Source organism: Megalops cyprinoides, chromosome 7 (genome assembly GCF_013368585.1).
Source record: "Megalops cyprinoides isolate fMegCyp1 chromosome 7, fMegCyp1.pri, whole genome shotgun sequence".
NCBI classification, from domain to species: Eukaryota; Metazoa; Chordata; class Actinopteri; order Elopiformes; family Megalopidae; genus Megalops; species Megalops cyprinoides.
The window spans coordinates 59,019-76,732 of NC_050589.1; the positions used below are offsets into that span (position 1 = coordinate 59,019).

The 17,714-nt window shown below is 44.3% G+C and overlaps 1 protein-coding gene across 1 annotated transcript; it reads right to left on the reverse strand.

Moving 5' to 3' along the window:
- Window positions 1-285: 285 nt before the first annotated feature.
- On the reverse strand, window positions 286-10,966 carry LOC118780231 (protein phosphatase 1 regulatory inhibitor subunit 16B-like). Its single transcript, XM_036532640.1, has 9 exons — window positions 10,702-10,966; window positions 5,295-5,365; window positions 4,405-4,550; window positions 3,765-3,868; window positions 2,381-2,505; window positions 2,008-2,133; window positions 1,624-1,699; window positions 932-1,061; window positions 286-478 (listed from the first exon to the last, which is right to left on the reverse strand). Exons 1-9 carry the CDS (start codon window positions 10,964-10,966, stop codon window positions 286-288), a joined length of 1,236 nt encoding a protein of 411 aa, XP_036388533.1.
- Between the last annotated feature and the right edge of the window lie 6,748 nt (window positions 10,967-17,714).

Here is a 17,714-nt window from a genome sequence, read left to right on the forward strand (position 1 = left end):
TGCTCCTGCTGTTTGTGTGTTCCACATGTTTTTGTGTGCTTGTTGACACAAAAACATGACTGTTTTTATTATCGCAATAATGATAAAAGTATGGAATGTGCTACCTATGTACTTCCATCACAGATTTTCACATGAGGACAATCTGTGCATCCTGCGGTGGACGAGACATCTTGCTTTCTTCGTATGTCTCTAATAGACCTGGAATTGTCCTTAAGATGGTGACCAGTTATTGACTTCTGTGTCACGTAGGATATGAAAATGAAGGACTCAAGGAGAGGATTATATTTAGCACTTTTGGAACGCAGCCCTTTTTTGTGTCTGAAGCCTCACCGATTGACTGTTTTCCTGGTCACACTCTTCCTCTTCCTCCTCTTCCTCCTCCTCCCCCCTCTGTCCCATCCACAGGATGGCCTCTGTCTCATACTCCTTCCGATACAGTCTGGTTCTGTCCAACAGACTGGCTCTCCTCACCAGCTTGCTGTGAGACATAGAGCTTAAGGCACAGATACGGTATTTATTATAGTTCATATTTCAATATTTCAATTAGTTTTATTTTCCCTTAACAATTGTCAATGAATTTCAATGAAGTCCAAATGCAGTGTTCCTTTCCTGTAGTTTTGATTTGTACATGTATCATACAGACTTTACAACTGTTATTCTGAATTGTTTGTGCTTTTTTCCCTGTTACTCTCCCTTTCAAATCATTAATGGAATATTCCACTCATCTCACCATGACAACCTTCACACCTGCAGAGACCCACAGTGCACCTTAGTGAAGTCAATGCCTGCTGCAGGGCAGGTGTGTCTGTACTGACTCCTACTGCAGGGCAGGTGTGTCTGTACTGACTCCTACTGCAGGAGTCTTGACATTGCAACTGCATAGTGCATAGTGGTCAGTGCTTAGGATTGGCTAGTAGAGGGCAGCACTCACCCACGACTGCTTGTGCTGGAGGAACGCCGGCAGAGGGGGACCTTCTGCCTGAACTGTGACTTCATCATGACATCATGCTTGTATTTGAGCTCCAGCAGCATGGCCCGAAACTCCTCCTCCTCACACAAATCTGAAAAACAGAGATGGAAAGAGACCCTGTCATTGTCCACATTGTCCACTATCTCCACCTCTCCTCCTCATCACGATCTCCTCCCTGTCACTCTCTACTCTCTATCATTCTCCACTTTCTCCTCCCTCGACTCTCAGGAAAAATAGTGATCTCAAATATGACTGCACACATTGCACAAACACTTTTAGTATGTCCTTGTTTATTGGTAAGAAATTATGTTTATGTATTAAATCAGTTGTGAGTCCCATTACAGAATGACATTACTGTCACTAAAATTAATACCAAAATATGGGGCAATTTCATTAATTCGCATTTACTTAATGTGAATCTGACATTGTGTAGAGTTGTTTACATGCCTGAATCTGCAGCTGCAGGTGGGACCGTACCAGCAGGGAGGGAGAGGACTTTCCTTTATTTGATAATCACTCTGAACCTGTTTTTGATTGTTTTGCACGATTAACTGAGACCAGCTTAAATAAGGATCATTCAAGAGGATCTGACTCCTTTTTACTTGATTGAATCTGTAATAGTGTTATCTTTTGGCACACGGGAAAGGGCTTACCTATGGGTGTCTCATCCAGGTAGGTCCTGGCATCTAAACTGGCACCATGGGAAACCAGCAGCTCTGCTACATGCATCTGTGTGTGTGTGTGTGTGTGTGTGTGCGTGAGAGAGAGAGAGAGAGAGAGAAAGGAAGAGGGAGAGGGAGACAGAAAAATGAGAAGATACAGTACACTCACTCGGCAGTTCAGAAAGGGATCAATTTATATTCATTTCATACATTTACATCTGTTTAATTTGCAGTGACTGTGTGTGTGTGTGTGTGTGTGTGTGGGTGTGTATGTGTGTGTGGGTGTGTGTGTGGGTGTGTGTGTGGGTGTGTATGTGTGTGTGGGTGTGTGTGTGGGTGTGTGTGTGTGTGTGTGTGTGTGTGTGTGTGTCCTGCCTGGCCCCAGCAGGCTGCTGCATGGAGGGGCTGCCAGCCGTCTCTGTCCCGTAGGTCTGTCCTCGCCCCCCGCAGCAGCAGCAGCTCTGTGGGCTGGATGTAGCCGTTGGCTGCAGCGGTGTGGAGCTGGAGAGAGAGGGAGGGGCAAACGCATCACCAAAACACGCTGCCACTCCGCCATTCAGACTCACCAATAGCACAATGCTACTGCTAATGCTGCTGTTCTCTGGTCGAGCCAGAGGCAGAGCTACAGAGTTCAGCTGAGCATAGTGACCTTCGAGTTCTACTGATGATCCAGAGCCACTTATAATGTACACAGCAGAGTGATCCAGAGCCATGCTCAGTGCACAGAGTGACGGCTGGACTGTCTCACCAGCGTGACGCCCTGGGAGTCCTGCAGGTTGATGTCCTCACCATCTTGTATCAGCATCTGGATATCTTCCAGCATCCTCCTCTCCACAGATGCACGCTGTTCATTGATAATGGCCTGGGTGATGCCTGTTGGCCCAACAGAAAGAGCTTATTTTCCCTGTCAGTTACAGCATTTAGTTCAGCTCTGTCAGGCTGAGGTGTGTGTGTGTGTGTGTTGGGATGATCAGACAGACCTTGTCACAGCTGGGGACTCTCTCACACAGGGGATGAATGATCAGTCTTATTCTTGCTGATATTTATCTTTGAGGGATGAACATATAATCACAGTCATGAGTTCTTAAACTATCCACACTGTATTTGTGGAGTCATTCAGCCTGTCCCGTCACCCCGAGATTCACTCAAACCACCACAGGTGCCATTCAGAAAAAGCACAGATTAGTCTGGAAGCATCTCCAAATAAACTGATCTGAATTCAGTCAAATCTGCCAGGCTTTCTTAAGAGAAAGACACATAAAAAACACCCTCCCCAGATTAATCTGGAAGTTCACAATAATACTGTAATTCTAATGTGACTTCAAAAAAGGAAAAAAAGTCACTCCATTAAAATACAATGAAGTGTTAAAGGTTCATTTCACAATAAAACAAGGAACTATTCTTTCACTTACAGAGCTATAAATATATGAAATGGATTATCGGGATTCACACTGGAGGCAGAGCCCAGCTGGTGCTGTTCATAACCAGGTCTGGCAACATCAGACACAGTAGCATTGCACAATCAGCGCAGTTTAGTGACCTGTTCTCCTGCTCTTAGTGCAGCATAGCTGCCAGACAGCTGTAATGTATAACGCAGCATAGCTGCCAGACAGCTGTAATGTATAACGCAGCATAGCTGCCAGACAGCTGTAATGCGTAACGCTGCATAGCATGCCAGACAGCTGTAATGTATAACGCAGCATAGCTGCCAGACAGCTGTAATGCGTAACGCAGCATAGCTGCCAGACTGCTGTAATGCGTAACGCAGCATAGCTGCCAGACAGCTGTAATGCGTAACGCAGCATAGCTGCCAGACTGCTGTAATGTATAACGCAGTAATGTGTAACGCAGCATAGCTGCCAGACTGCTGTAATGCGTAACGCTGCATAGCTGCCAGACTGCTGTAATGCGTAACGCAGCATAGCTGCCAGACAGCTGTAATGCATAACACAGCATAGCTGCCAGACTGCTGTAATGTATAATGCAGTAATGTATAACGCAGCATAGCTGCCAGACTGCTGTAATGTATAACGCAGCAGTGTAAAGTGCTGTCAGGGGTGAGTGCCTCTGCTCTGTGCCCGTGCTTTGAGGGGGAGAGAAACGTGAGGGGCAGACAGGAGGCCGATGCTCACCACGCTCAGCCATGCATGTTTCAATAATGTCCAGCGTAGCATCATCCTCGCACAGGTCATAAGGCATGTTTCCATCAGAGTTAACAGCCAGGAGATCAGCACCACTGCAGGGATAGTAAAACAGAGGAGATAAACCAGTCCAGCTCCAAAAAGCACACACACCTGGGCAGCTCCAAAAAGCACACACACCTAGGCAGCTCCAAAAAGCACACACACCTGGGCAGTTCCAAAAAAGCACACACACCTGGGCAGCTCCAAAAAAGCACACACACCTGGGCAGCTCCAAAAAGCACACACACCTGGGCAGCTCCAGTATGTTGAAGTACCTTTTTCACCCCACACTACTACACTGCTGCACAGCACAGCTATAACAGTCTACACTAATATAAATATGTACAGCCAATAAACTAATTTAGATCAATTAAGCCAGGGTGATAAACCTGAATGAAAATAAGCACACATGCCCTTCAGAACATAAGCTTAATGCCCCTGCACAGCAATATTTTCTTAGAGATAAGATGTCCTTTCCAAAGGCTGCCCATAAACTATCCTCTTCCTCCGCTGGTACTTTATTAAGGTACAGTCCCACAATGCTCTGGCTGTAAGCGCTGCCCCCCTAAGCCCCGCCCTCCTGGCTCACTGCTGAATGAGGATGCAGATCAGACTGCTGTGGCCACAGGTGGCAGCGGCGTGCAGGGGGGTCCACAGCTCTTTATCCCGGGCATTGACGCTGGCCCCCCCACTCAGCAGCACCCTCACTGAGTCCTCGTGGTTATCAATGCAACACTCGGAGAAAGAGAGAGATACCTTACAGTTATTATATTAATAAAGGTTCCAGACTCCAAAGTTTACAGTAAATGCAGCCACTTCAACCCTAACCCTAACAGCTGAATGGTACACTATGCCTTTGATCTCTGTGAAGTTTGTATCGATAACAGCTTGTCGAGGCACACACAATACACACTGAAAAAGTGCCTGAACCCTAACACTGCACCACATGCACATGTCTAGCTGAGAGGCTACAACTGCCGGGCAGAGGTGGAAAATTTCAGCCTTCTATAACAGAAGTATTTATGTGTTTGTTCTACTCATGTACTGAACCAGCTGATTTCACTAATTATTCCCCCTTCTGGCATAAGAGCAATTAGAAAATCCCTGTGATTGGAGCAGATACTGGGCGTACTTACACACATGCACAAAATACAAACCTTCACTCAGTCAAGCACACACTCTTTAATTCGGCCTAAAATACTACCCACTCCCCTATGACAAACAAAAATGTCCAGTCAGAACAAGAGGTCACTTAGTCTTCCTCAGTTTAAGGTCCATTACATTATCAAAAAATGAATGAGTGAATGAGATGTCTGACAGAAAATCCTGCTAAAGCTTCCACTAATTCAAAACACAACTTTGTAATGGAAGTTAGATTCACTGCACACAGGTCAGGGTGTTTGCCCTGTTGTCTATTCACTGGAACTGATCACAGGTTAGACTCTTTAGCCTGTAATGCTGAGGTGGGGTGGGGGTTACCTGATGCAGGGCAGTAAGGCCATCCTCATTGCACAGGTCAGGATTGACGCTGTGGTCCAACAGGTACTTCACTGCAGGAGACAAAACACACAAAGTGGGGGAAGATGGGAAGTTCAACATTGCTGTAATTAATTGAAAAAACAAATTTCACATCAGTCATAAAGCATAGTGAACTGGCTAAAATACAACAGCAATCTTTAAAAGCGTCTCTACAATAAGCATACGTTCTAGATCTGGAAAAAGTCCAGATCTGGACTACTGAAATAGTATGAATTATGTTGTGGCCTTGCAAGTCCATATGGGTATTTATAGTAAATATTAGTCTTTTTTGAATAATTATCAGAATTGGATAATAAACTGCATTTATTGATGGAATCCTGGTTCTGCTGACATTTCAAGTGTAGTTTATAATTCTCATAATCAGTGCTTTACCAATTGTGGTCTGTGCTGTACTGAAACCAACATTTCTCATAACATGAATTAGACTAAAACACCATGGCTGCTAAGGAGCTTATTCCAGACTGCGCCCTACAGCCCACACAAATTCAAGTCTGTGCTGTGGCCACCATGACAGGGAGTTTGCAGCAGAGGAACATAATTTGGTCCTTTCCAGCGAGTGTGTGTGCGGTTGTGCGTTTTATTTTTGTTTGTGCTTTTGTTGGGTTACATTGGCCAGGGTCCCCTTGTCACAGCTCCTAATGTCACAGTCTGGCCTGAGTTGGTGAAAAGATGTCAGTTAAGATGGATGGAGATTTTAAATCATCATACGGTATTTATACAGGCTACAGCGTGTTTCAGTATTTACAAATCATCATTAACATTGCTGATACTAGTAGGCAGGATGCTTTTTAGATTTTACATCAGTGTTACAATGCCTGGTATTTATACTGAAGTTATACATGCGCAAGCATGAATGAATGCTTTGTGTAGCTGAAAGTGGTGACTATCTGCATATGACAAAAAGTGCCACATTTTCCAATAAACTCAGGTTGTGTACCTCAGCGTGCTGGGCTAATTGTTTGGCATTAAGCCATTACAAAAATGCACATTGCTTCTGCATCTGCTAAGTAAATGCTAGCCATTCTACCAGCTTAGCACGCAGTGTTTTACAGTCTAAACGTTATGCAAACAAATTCATTTCCAAAATCATAGCACACTAACACCTCAGATGCTCTCCATCTATTAAATTCTAGGTGTCATTTTGATATCCTGCAGTGCTATAAACAGCAGGCTCATTCTCTCCGTGCTCACAGCCCACTGTGCGCTTCAGACACAGGTGAGAGGACCTGGTACCTCCCCTCAAGTTCCTGGAGAGCAGGTGAGGGCAGGGAGGGGATTATCACTCTGCATCATAGCCTGTGTATCAGCACTGTGTATCAGCGCTGTGTATCAGCACCACATCTGCTGCATGGCAGAGCACGTACCAGCAATGGATTAAATATTTATAAAAAGCTGCTCTTGACTATTTTTTCACATTTGTGATCCTCAGGTTTAGCAGCTGTACTAGAGTAGATTTTAATAATATAAGCGACAAGAGCATGAAAAATAAAATGAACACAAATCCTACAGCTCTGTTTTCTGCCAAAGGATCCAGAGATTTGTGATGATAATAATCAAAAGCAGTATAATCCCCCACCTGCCCAAAACTCTATACCGCAATACCCACTACCCCTCATAAACTTGCCCCCATAAAAAATCTCCCCGTCCAACCCCATCTTTATCCATACCTTCTCCCTCATCAGTTATCAGTTTACTTTTCATTGGGACAAACCTAACCACGCACCCTGAGATCACTTCCCAACTGTACCCCCCCCCCCCCCCCACACACACACACACACACACACACACACACAATAAAGCACTCAGAATTCAAATTTGGCATAAGTATATTTGGTATAATCCAATGGTGCAACAAATCCACTCATATATTCCTGTACTGTGGACTCATGTTGGACAGACTTAGGGTTTAAATGGGGTTTTAAAAATCAAAATCTCTAAAGACGATACTGTCTGCTGCCAAATATCAACTGTTAGAAACAGAATTATGGATGTTGTGAGAATTGATATTTAGATATTTGTGTTTCTAATGCCTGGTTGTATCACCTTCAACATAACCATGATGGCTGAAAACTGAAACAGTATAGACACTGAGACAATGTCTTTATGGACATTTATTTCATAGCAGAATATTGGTGAAAAACACCAGTGAAGATTTACTGGCAGGCCTGCAGGCAGTTTATACAGACTGAATAGGATATGCATTTTGACTCTGTTTCACTGGTCCCTATGAACGATGCATGCAGTTTCGTTTACAAACCAAAATGTGCTGTGGCTACAGGAGAAAGCAGCTCAGAACCAAGCTGCTTCATAGCGCCATCATTGGTGCCCCAGACCAAAGCAAACGCAAGCAGAGAGCAACGTTATTCTCACTCACTGCTGCCTATCCCAGACCAAAGCAAACGCAAGCAGAGAGCAACGTTATTCTCACTCACTGCTGCCTATCCCAGACCAAAGCAAACGCAAGCAGAGAGCAGCGTTATTCTCACTCACTGCTGCCTATCCCAGACCAAAGCAAACGCAAGCAGAGAGCAGCGTTACTCTCACTCACTGCTGCCTATCCCAGACCAAAGCAAACGCAAGCAGAGAGCAGCGTTATTCTCACTCACTGCTGCCTATCCCAGACCAAAGCAAACGCAAGCAGAGAGCAGCATTACTCAGTTCACAATTTCATGATAATTTTTTATATTAAGCATGTATATATCTCCACCATCTGTGCAGTAGAATAACGTGTTTACAGAATAATCCCTTCAGTATAGCGACCTGCTGGTGCTACTGAGTGAAGCCTTTATCGATTCCCAATAGCAAACATGTAAAAACTTTTTACATGGGGTTTTTACATGGGGTACATGCAGACAGTGTTGAACACATTCAAATGCATACAAGCATGCATGTGTGTACACCACATACATACACATAAACACTCAAGCACACACACATGTGCATGCACATGCATTCACATTCCACTCTGCTGTGGAGGAAAGGTCTGAGGAGGAGGGGCTGGTCAGCTCAGTGGGACTGTATCAGTATCTTTCTTGGATCCTCTTCACTATATTTGCTCCCTGATGACAAATCGTTTCAGTATTTAACATTAGTATTAGTATCATTAGTATTAGTATCTCAGTATATAATATTTCCCTGCCTGGACAGAGGATATGAGAACTCTTACGATGGAGTAAATAAAGCACTCAAAGGAACACATCCAAAACAAAATTTTGCAAAAAATTACAAAATTTTTGACCCATTTTGCATCCCAGAGTTTTCAAGAATTATGAAGCAAGCAGAACACTTCCCGGAGACAGACCCACAAACTGGCTTTGTTTATCATCATCTTTTAATTTTCCGAACCTTTTCTATATCAGAATGAATCTTTCCAAGGACACTGTGGCCTCATTTAAAGGGCCTATTCATAGTCTGAAAATGTGTAATGTGTAATGAATAATGAATATAGTCTGAATTATTCATTATGCATGACAATTAAAAAGATAATAGATAATAAGCAGTAAGTAAACAGCTAATAGGAATTCTATTCTGGCTGATGGAACTGACATTCATTTACTCAAAGCAACAAATCTTTCTGTAAATGTTTTATAGGCACTTTATTCAGAGTACTAATAATGTAGTGTGACTAACATGTTTCAGTCAAATTCTACCTAAAGATCAAACTCATTCTGGAAGTAAAGCTGCTCTGGACTCCTTCACTTCCCCAAATATTCTGCCCTCTGCCATTTCCTGTTCTCTCTCTCCCCATCTCTTCGCCTCTCTCTTCCTCCTGCCCCCCCTTCCTCCTCTTTCTTCCTCCTGCCCCCCCTTCCTCCTCTCTCTTCCTCCTACTCTTTTTATACCCCCCTTTCCTCCTATCTCTTTCTCCTGCCCCCCCTCCTATTTCTTTCTCCTGCCCCCCCCCTTCCTCCTCTCTCTTCCTCCTGCTCTTTTTCTCCCCCCCTTTCCTCCTCTCTCTTCCTCCTGCCCCCCCTTTCCTCCTCTCTCTTCCTCCTGCCCCCCCTTCCTCCTCTTTCTTCCTCCTGCCCCCCCCTTCCTCCTCTCTCTTCCTCCTGCTCTTTTTCTCCCCCCCTTTCCTCCTCTCTTCCTCCTGCTCTTTTTCTCCCCCCCTTTCCTCCTCTCTCTTCCTCCTGCTCTTTTTCCCCCCCCCTTCCTCCTCTCTCTTCCTCCTGCCCCCCCCTTCCTCCTCTCTCTTCCTCCTGCTCTCCACCCCTTCCTCCTCTCTCTTCCTCCTCTTTCTTCCTCCTGCTCCCCCTCTCTGTTTTTCACTCTTTTCCTCCCTCCATCAGTACTCTACTCTTCAGTCTACTGTTCCAGTCAGAATGACTGCAGGTATGAATAGGAGCTGAATCTGAAAGACTGGTGCAGGGATGAAGGGATGAAGGATTTGAGGAAAGGGAAAGAAGAAACAGAAATGGCAAGAGGCTTGTGCCTCCCGAAGGCAGGTAAAATTTGGCAAATGCTTTTCACTGCAGAGAAAATCAGTTTGTTTAAAGACTTCTGTCATGTCCATATAAGTGATCTGTATTTAAGATCTCAAATGACTTAAAGTTCATCATTTCCAAAAGCCTCTTCTGCTTCTCTTTTCCAGGGAGTAAATGTGCCAGACAACCTTAACCATGACTAATAATATCTGGCTTTCAAAGAGCAGCTGAGAGTTAGTCGTTCATAGTCAGGTGACACCTAAGTAAGCTACCGGATCAGGCCCCTGGTCAGGAACATTTGGACAAGAAATTAGTGCCTCAGAACTGAGAAACAGGCTCCTATGCAGCTGTGCCTCTCGTTAGACACATACCAGTGGCAGAACTACTACTGCTGAGAGGATTGCAAGTGGGGAAAGTGTGGGTTTGATCTCCTGTTAACATGAAGGTGGGATAGTGGAGGGGGCCAATTAACTCCCTTGGGTCTATTCCTTACTGGTTTCCATGGCAATGCTTCTCAATGCAGGAGAATATGAGACCATTTTTGTTCTCATAACATATCCTGTATATCAACAACATGTGACTTGACTGATTCACCTGACAGATTCACTCATTTGCTGTCAAATTCTAGCTTTTGGCTGCCAAGCTTTTTCCTCTTTCAAATGGTTTTAGAGGCCTTTGTCAAAGAAGAGACAAAAGAACAGACAAATGGAGTTTTTCCTGGTAGCATCATTTCGTCAGCATATCACGCTCTCTATGCTTTGGATGATCATTTTCTCTCAAAAGCAAGCTCTACTGCTACCAATCAGCAAGAAAGGCAGCTGGGTCATGTGACCAGGCTCTGGGTTTGTGATAGGGAGAGGTAAAAGTGGTGGAAAGTTCACAATGTAAAAGGGCAGCTCCTTCTGCTGCCCAGGAGGACCCACCTTCCTCAGAGTCGTTCCTCATGGCAGCCTCCAGCAGAGCGATGGAGGCGGTAAAGGAGACGTGCTTGCTGGGCGCGGGTGTGGCGGTCAGCGCGATGTTGCGGCGTTTGCCAGCCTTGCGCTTTCTGCATAGCAACTCTTTCTCGTACGCCGTCCAGCGCTTCAGCTGCTGGACACGCCGCCTGCGTGCTGCCCGCACGCGGTCCGTGCTCGAAGCCTTCTCCATGGACCGCAGCTCCCGCAGCAGCTCCAGGTGATTGGCCATGGGTGTAGGCGGTGGGTGTGGACGGTGAGTGTGGCCTGTGGGCTCAGGTGTCAGCCAGGCAGAGTCTTATCTGCTCTTTCCTGTATGGCACCTTGCCATTACTGCCCCAGCTCAGCACCAGCCATCGCCACCTGCTGGTGAGAGTGAGAAACAGCACTTAGGGTCATACAGTGATCACTGCTGCTCACTCCTGTGTTGCATCACAAGCTATTGAGACACAAGATGAAACAGCTGTGACTGCAGATTAGGCCTCTGCTTTGATGAAGGCAGATGAAACATGTGAAACTGGCACTAAGATCAGAGACTTTGACTGGTGTGAGGGAGAGAGGCTCATCACCTTTGCACAACAAGTTTTTCATTCCCTTGACCACCCTTCTGTTCTCTGATTTTTCCAGCTCCCTCCAGCCAGAGCAGCAATTGTTCTCCATTGAGAGGATCTGGAAGCTGTATCACCAAAAAGCTTTCAGAATCTGCAGTCTCCCAACACTAATGAAGCCCTGTCAAATCCTGACTCAAACAGAAAGATAACAGCAACATGTTGCATGTTATTCCAATATTACTTCATTACAAACTATTTCAACACCATAATAAACACTATTACCATGTTAGCCAATTACTGTTACTAGTAAAATGACAATATTGCACTACATATTATTATAATTCACATTACATTACTGCCCTGCTCACTATTATGTCACAGTTTCAGCACACTATGCCAACTCCACTCAACTTTAAACCCAACTTTATCAATACAGAGCCAGGAAACACACAAAGTTCCTGCTGCACTTCTCTCCAAACACCTGACTAAGCCACACCCCCTGTTACCCAACACTACTGCTTAATAGCCCACAGTAGACAGGTGCAGTGCTGGACTCACAGCAGGAAAAACGTAATATCTGGGTCAGTATTACACATAAGCAAAATATTACCTGTTGCGGCAGCTTTACAGTTTAGGATTGTTGGTACTGAAAGAGTGATATCATGGCATCTGCAAACAGATGCATTTCTGGTTACTACAAACACATTATTGTTTCAACATACACCCTATCTGCACAGAACAATGCTGAATCATTTCAAAAATGCAATCACTCAATTTTTGTTGCTACCTTACTCTTGTATTTACACATATGGATTTTAAAGTTATCCTAAATCACATCTAATTACTTGATAAGGAGGCATCCAACATCATCAATGATTATGATTTCATGATAGTTGAAGACAAACCATACTGTTGCCATTTCAGGCTGGTATTTGTGAGGGTTTCCTTCAAATGAAAGTAACTGAAAGGCATTTTCTTCTTTTTGCAGAACCACTTCCTATGGAATCATTTGAATACAGAATTCTCTCTGTGGTGCCCACCATCACAGAAAATACATAATGCAACTGCTTCATTCTCACACTGCTGTCACTCAGAAATCAAATATAACATGATTTCTCTGTCACTCAGATTTAATCAGGCTTTCTGTCTGTTTATTCCTTATGGGTGAGGCTTTCTGTCAGAGTGAAATGAAGTTAGGGGGTTATTAGATGCCCAGATTAAAAGAGCCTGATTGGGAATTTAGCCAGGGCACTGGGGAGCTCCCGACTCTTTGTGACAAGCACTATGGAACTTTAATGAGGACAGAGTCAGGACCACTGTTTAATGTCTCATCCAAAAGACACAACTCCTACAACACAGTGTTCCCATCACTGCACTGGGGCATTGATCTCCTATTGGCCTGCAACCTGTCTTTTCCCAGATAATCTCCCATTGAAGTACTAACCAAGCCCAGCCCTACTCAGCTTCAGCCATCGGGTGGAACAGAGCTACAGGGTGGGATTACATCGTTACATTATTGTCATAGCAGATGCTCTCATCCAGAACAATGTACAAAGTGCACCTTATAAGGCAACATGAAGAGCACAAACAGGAACCACTAACCACACATGAATGAGCATCAGTGCCAAACAGTGCTGAGATCATAAATGCATACGTAGATCAACACACAATTTTAAAGTAATGTATGACTTATGATTATACCACACCTAACACCACACATACCCATGTAAACCTCCAAATGCCAAATTATATAAAACTCTGAAGTACGCTGCCACATCTTAACGGAGTGCTTGTCCGTTCCATGGACCTGTGTGAAATGAACAGGAATATCTGGGACAAACACACACAGACTCCCAAGCTGGAGGAAAATGTATTTGATTTCAGCGACTCCTTTGTTTGCCTCCTCCAGAACACACCCACACCATGGCCTCTACAGACAAACAAGGAAGCAGGCAGAAATATCTTTACATGCAGGGTGGCCAACTGGGTGTTTAGGAATTTCTGTCAATATACACCTTTTTAGCAGCTGAAGTAAATTAAATGTTTGTGGTTTGGGGGAACATGGCCTTCCTGTTCATTCAAGGCCACCAGCAGGACAGACTCCATCAGCCAAAGGACCCAAGTGCTGGGGGCTGATGGGATTTGTAGTATTGGGAGGGCACCAGCAAATGGGGCTGAACCACATGGGCTGTGACTGTGGGGGAGTTTCCTGTGTTTGCTTTTTAATCTTTTATAATTGAGTCGTATTGTTATTATTATTAACATTATTAATAATGAGTCATAATGTGTTTTAAAGAGGAAAAATACATATGACAGACTGAGTGGGGGGGTTCAGGCTGTAGGGGTTATGGTGAGAGGAGACTGAGTGGGGGGGTTCAGGCTGTAGGGGTTATGTTGAGAGGAGACTGAGTGGGGGGGGTTCAGGCTGTAGGGGTTATGGTGAGAGGAGACTGAGTGGGGGGGTTCAGGCTGTAGGGGTTATGTTGAGAGGAGACTGAGTGGGGGGGGTTCAGGCTGTAGGGGTTATGGTGAGGGGAGACTGACTTTTATCTAACTTACTTCCTGTATTTGATTTGGTGACATAATTTATATGCATCCTAGAGCATCATCTCACTGATCAAACTCACCCTACTGAGGGACTTTAGTGCATGCTTAACTCAGAAACATTCTTTCACACATTGAAACAATGTATGCTGTACAACAACCCACCAACCATGAGCCTATCTCCCAACATCAGCCAGTCGCACATGGATCTGCAACAACCCGCCAATGACAAGAGCCTGTCCCCCAATGTCAGCCAACCACACAAGGGTTTGCATCATATATCTGATTCACTCAGGCACACCATGCAGGCCTGCATATACTTTAAATATGAAATATTTACTGGCAGCACTCTTTACTTTGGAACACTGTCAGGCTTTATATTCAAAACATTCAATCACAGTTAGCACACTTCAGCAGAGTAGAATAACTGCCTAGACTGCCTCTTTGTCTCTGGCTAGAGGCTGGTGCCTGGAAGCCAACAGGGCCAGTGTGGAATCTGCAGAAGCCCAGCCAGCCTGGCTACACCATGGCCGCCAGCCTGCTATTGTTCACCAGTTTTTATTGATGCAAATACACTGTTCCAACTCCAGAGTGTACAGTTCAGTGTTCAGTGTAGAAGCATCACTCAAAGAGCTCAGAGTTCTCTCTGTATTACCACTTCTGTGGTAACAATCCTTATCCAGTTTGATGTACAGATCTCACATTCTGCATACTACTAAAGCAATTTGGCTTAACCCTCTACCTCAGGAATACAGAGTACTGTATGATTTGATCCCTGTTGTGTATCTCACACTCACACTCACACACACTCACACTCACACTCACACTCACACTCACACTCACACTCACACACACACACACACACACACACACACACACACACACACACACACACAGTGAGGGATAGGGAGAGGAATGTGTGCATACATACTGTTCAATTTCTGATGTCAGGCTCAGCTGTCCATAGTAGCATTTTATACATTTGTAGCTCTCAAGAGTACCTGTATGTGGTCAAAAAGAGGAGGGAGGTACCTGTATGTAGTGGAATATAGGAGGGGGGTACCTGTATGTAGTGGAATATAGGAGGGGGGTACCTGTATGTAGTAGAACACAGAAGTGTACTGTAGACCATTGACAAACTGCTGTGCTGACATTTTAGATTCAGGGTGCCCAACAGCCTCCTTATCAGTGTTTCATCAGATTGTGAATGTGAGCAAGGAGAGCGAGAAGGTCCACAAAAACTTTAGTGATGCAATTATTGCACAATATTTTCACAGTAACAGGATATCACCTCAAGGCTGTGTGCCTCCTGAAAAATGACTGGCCTCCCACCCCCAGTACCAGCACAGTCCTGGTGCAAACAGGCACTGCTTAGCACAGCCCACCGTAGCATGAAGCCGGGACAGACACACCATACCTCTGTGAGATTGCAATGAGAAATTAATTCATAACCTTTAAGATGATATGATATCATATAATATATGATATGAAAACAAGGTTCTCAATGTACCTATTAAAAGAAAACATTTTGGCCTCTTTTATTTATACAGGAAGACTTCGATTAAAACAGTGCAGTGTGCTTTCTAGCACTAACTACTTGGAAAATAACGCTGTATTTTGACTGATAAAAATGACAGCATAGTATTGATAGTGGCAGGACTGAAGAGCTGAAATGCAGCATCAAACAGGTTATGTATTATACAGTATGTAAGAGTAAAAAAGGATCAAGGCTAAAATGTTGATAATACATCACCTACACATTTTTTTTTTATTTCTGAGAATGCAGCTAATTGTATTTAAAACAGATCACTGCAATTAGATCTCTCGTGCCAACAAGCATGTCTTGTGGTCCAAAAGAAAGGTGTTAATGTTTAGTGCCGGAATCGCACGGGTTCGGAGTCCCTCTTGGCCAAGCATATTCCAAACGGCTCATCATATTCACCTGCACAGCTGCACCGCAAGCCTCTGCAGTGAAAGCCAGATGGTTGTAGCTAAGAGACCGTAAATTTTTTCCCGTAACCGACTGGGTATAGTTCTTAACTGTTATTCTGCCCCATAGAAATACATTTAAAATCTGCAATAACAGGAAACATCAACCTTAACATTATTGTAACTCACCTACAGCCACCTCCCCACAAACCTCAAAACGTCTTCTCTCAGAATGCCTCTTTCTTACCGCTTTCGCCGCAAGCCAAAATTACGCCAACGTCAGCAAAAGCGATATTCAAGAAATATCTTCAGGAGTTGCTTGCTTGAGGAGTTCTTGTGTGGGACGGTCCGGCCGGTTCGGAAACGCGGGTTAAACATAGTATCCAGCAGGCACTCCGCAGACAGACTAGCAGAAACTGGATGGAGGTACAGTATTGGCGGTTGCTGGATGCAGAACTCCCCCCAAATAAAAATCCTCCTCCCAGGCGGGGCTGCTGAGGAAGCCGAAGGGAGGGGATTACATCAAATCAGCGTTTGAAGACAATTGCTTCATATTAAAAACCATCTCTGGCTACAGAAGGGACTACAGTAGCGTAAGACGACGGCGACTGAGAGAGAACTTTCCAGCGACTGCTGCGCATTGTGTTTGAAAATTACAATGTATTTACAATTATATTATTCATCTTTCGATTGGACCAATGGGTTTTTTTAATGGGTTTTGATATTGAAATCATTTGTCCTTACATATGAGTTCCGGTAACATTCCAGCTGCGACAGTATCATCCCTAAATCATGCGAATCTTCTCCACTGTGAACGAGCTCTGCAGACAGCGGGACAGTCATTTTCGGTAGCTGCCTAAGAGTTTATTTCCTCATCATGTTCTAGTTCTAGTACCCCGTTTTAATGTGTAACTTATTTTTCATCTTTCAGCTGGAAACATGCAAAATACGTAAGTGTATTAAAAAGAATTTTATCATTGTAGAAACCTACATCCTACTTGAGAAGTCAGGGGTGTTTAAAAATGGTCTGTGCTTCACAATGGCACAGTTACAGACCAACTCAGGAAATGTTTCCGCAAATAAGTTACCGTGGGAGCTGTAAACCAGAGCTGGCTGCATACCCTCAGAGTTCAAGATACATTCTGTGCTGATACATACATTATCTTAATTTATCTGCGTATATCACAGTAAAAAGTATATAGCTGCATTATCATTAATCATTTAACCCTTGTAAGATTTTTTGTAACAAAGGATTTTTTCTTTAAAGTGTTCACTTTTAAACTGGTTTGAAAGTTAATATTATATATACACTTCACGTGCACGTGCATGTCTCTCCAGTTCAGCTCAATTGCCATGGTCAACTGATGTGCGAGAAATGACGTTCCAGGTACAGCAATCAGGAACTGAACGCAGGCATGTCAGGTGTAGCTGTAAAAAAACACACTAAAAGAAGAGAGGAGCTGACTGGCATGGAGGAGAGATGCTGTTTTCCTTAATGGGTCCAGGAACTGCCATGTTTGCTAATGCCTGCCTTATGCTTCCCCAGTGTTTAGGGGCCTGGGCTTTGTTTAGATGCAAAATTAAACAGCTTGGATCAGATGACCTGACTGGAACAGGGCAGGGCCTGCTTGAATGAGGTGCCTGGATATTTGCTGTTTAATCGAAGCTGAATATTACTGTTGGAACTATTGCGAGTCTCAGACAAACCCCTGGCAGGCGGAGGTAGCAGCACTTGTACTCACAATGAATGGCCTGACACACAGCTGCCTGTGAAGCCTTACACCCCTGGCAGGCGGAGGTAGCAGCACTTGTACTCACAGTGAATGGCCTGACACACAGCTGCCTGTGAAGCCTTACAGACTCACTTCCCAAAACACAAGAACAAGCAGGACAGTCCAGGTGCACTCTGAGCTCTGCTTGGTGCTCACACTCATAAATCTACCTGCTCTTCAGACA

Bases quoted from the DNA above. Each gene is read 5' to 3' on its own strand.
- LOC118780231 (XM_036532640.1), bottom strand. From the start codon at position 10,966: ATGGCCAATCACCTGGAGCTGCTGCGGGAGCTGCGGTCCATGGAGAAG. The intron at 2,506-3,764 runs GTGAGCATCGGC...TTGGGCCAACAG, and splicing joins AACATGCATGGCTGAGCGTG to GCATCACCCAGGCCATTATC. The intron at 2,134-2,380 runs GTGAGACAGTCC...CTCTCTCTCCAG, and splicing joins ACTCCCAGGGCGTCACGCTG to CTCCACACCGCTGCAGCCAA.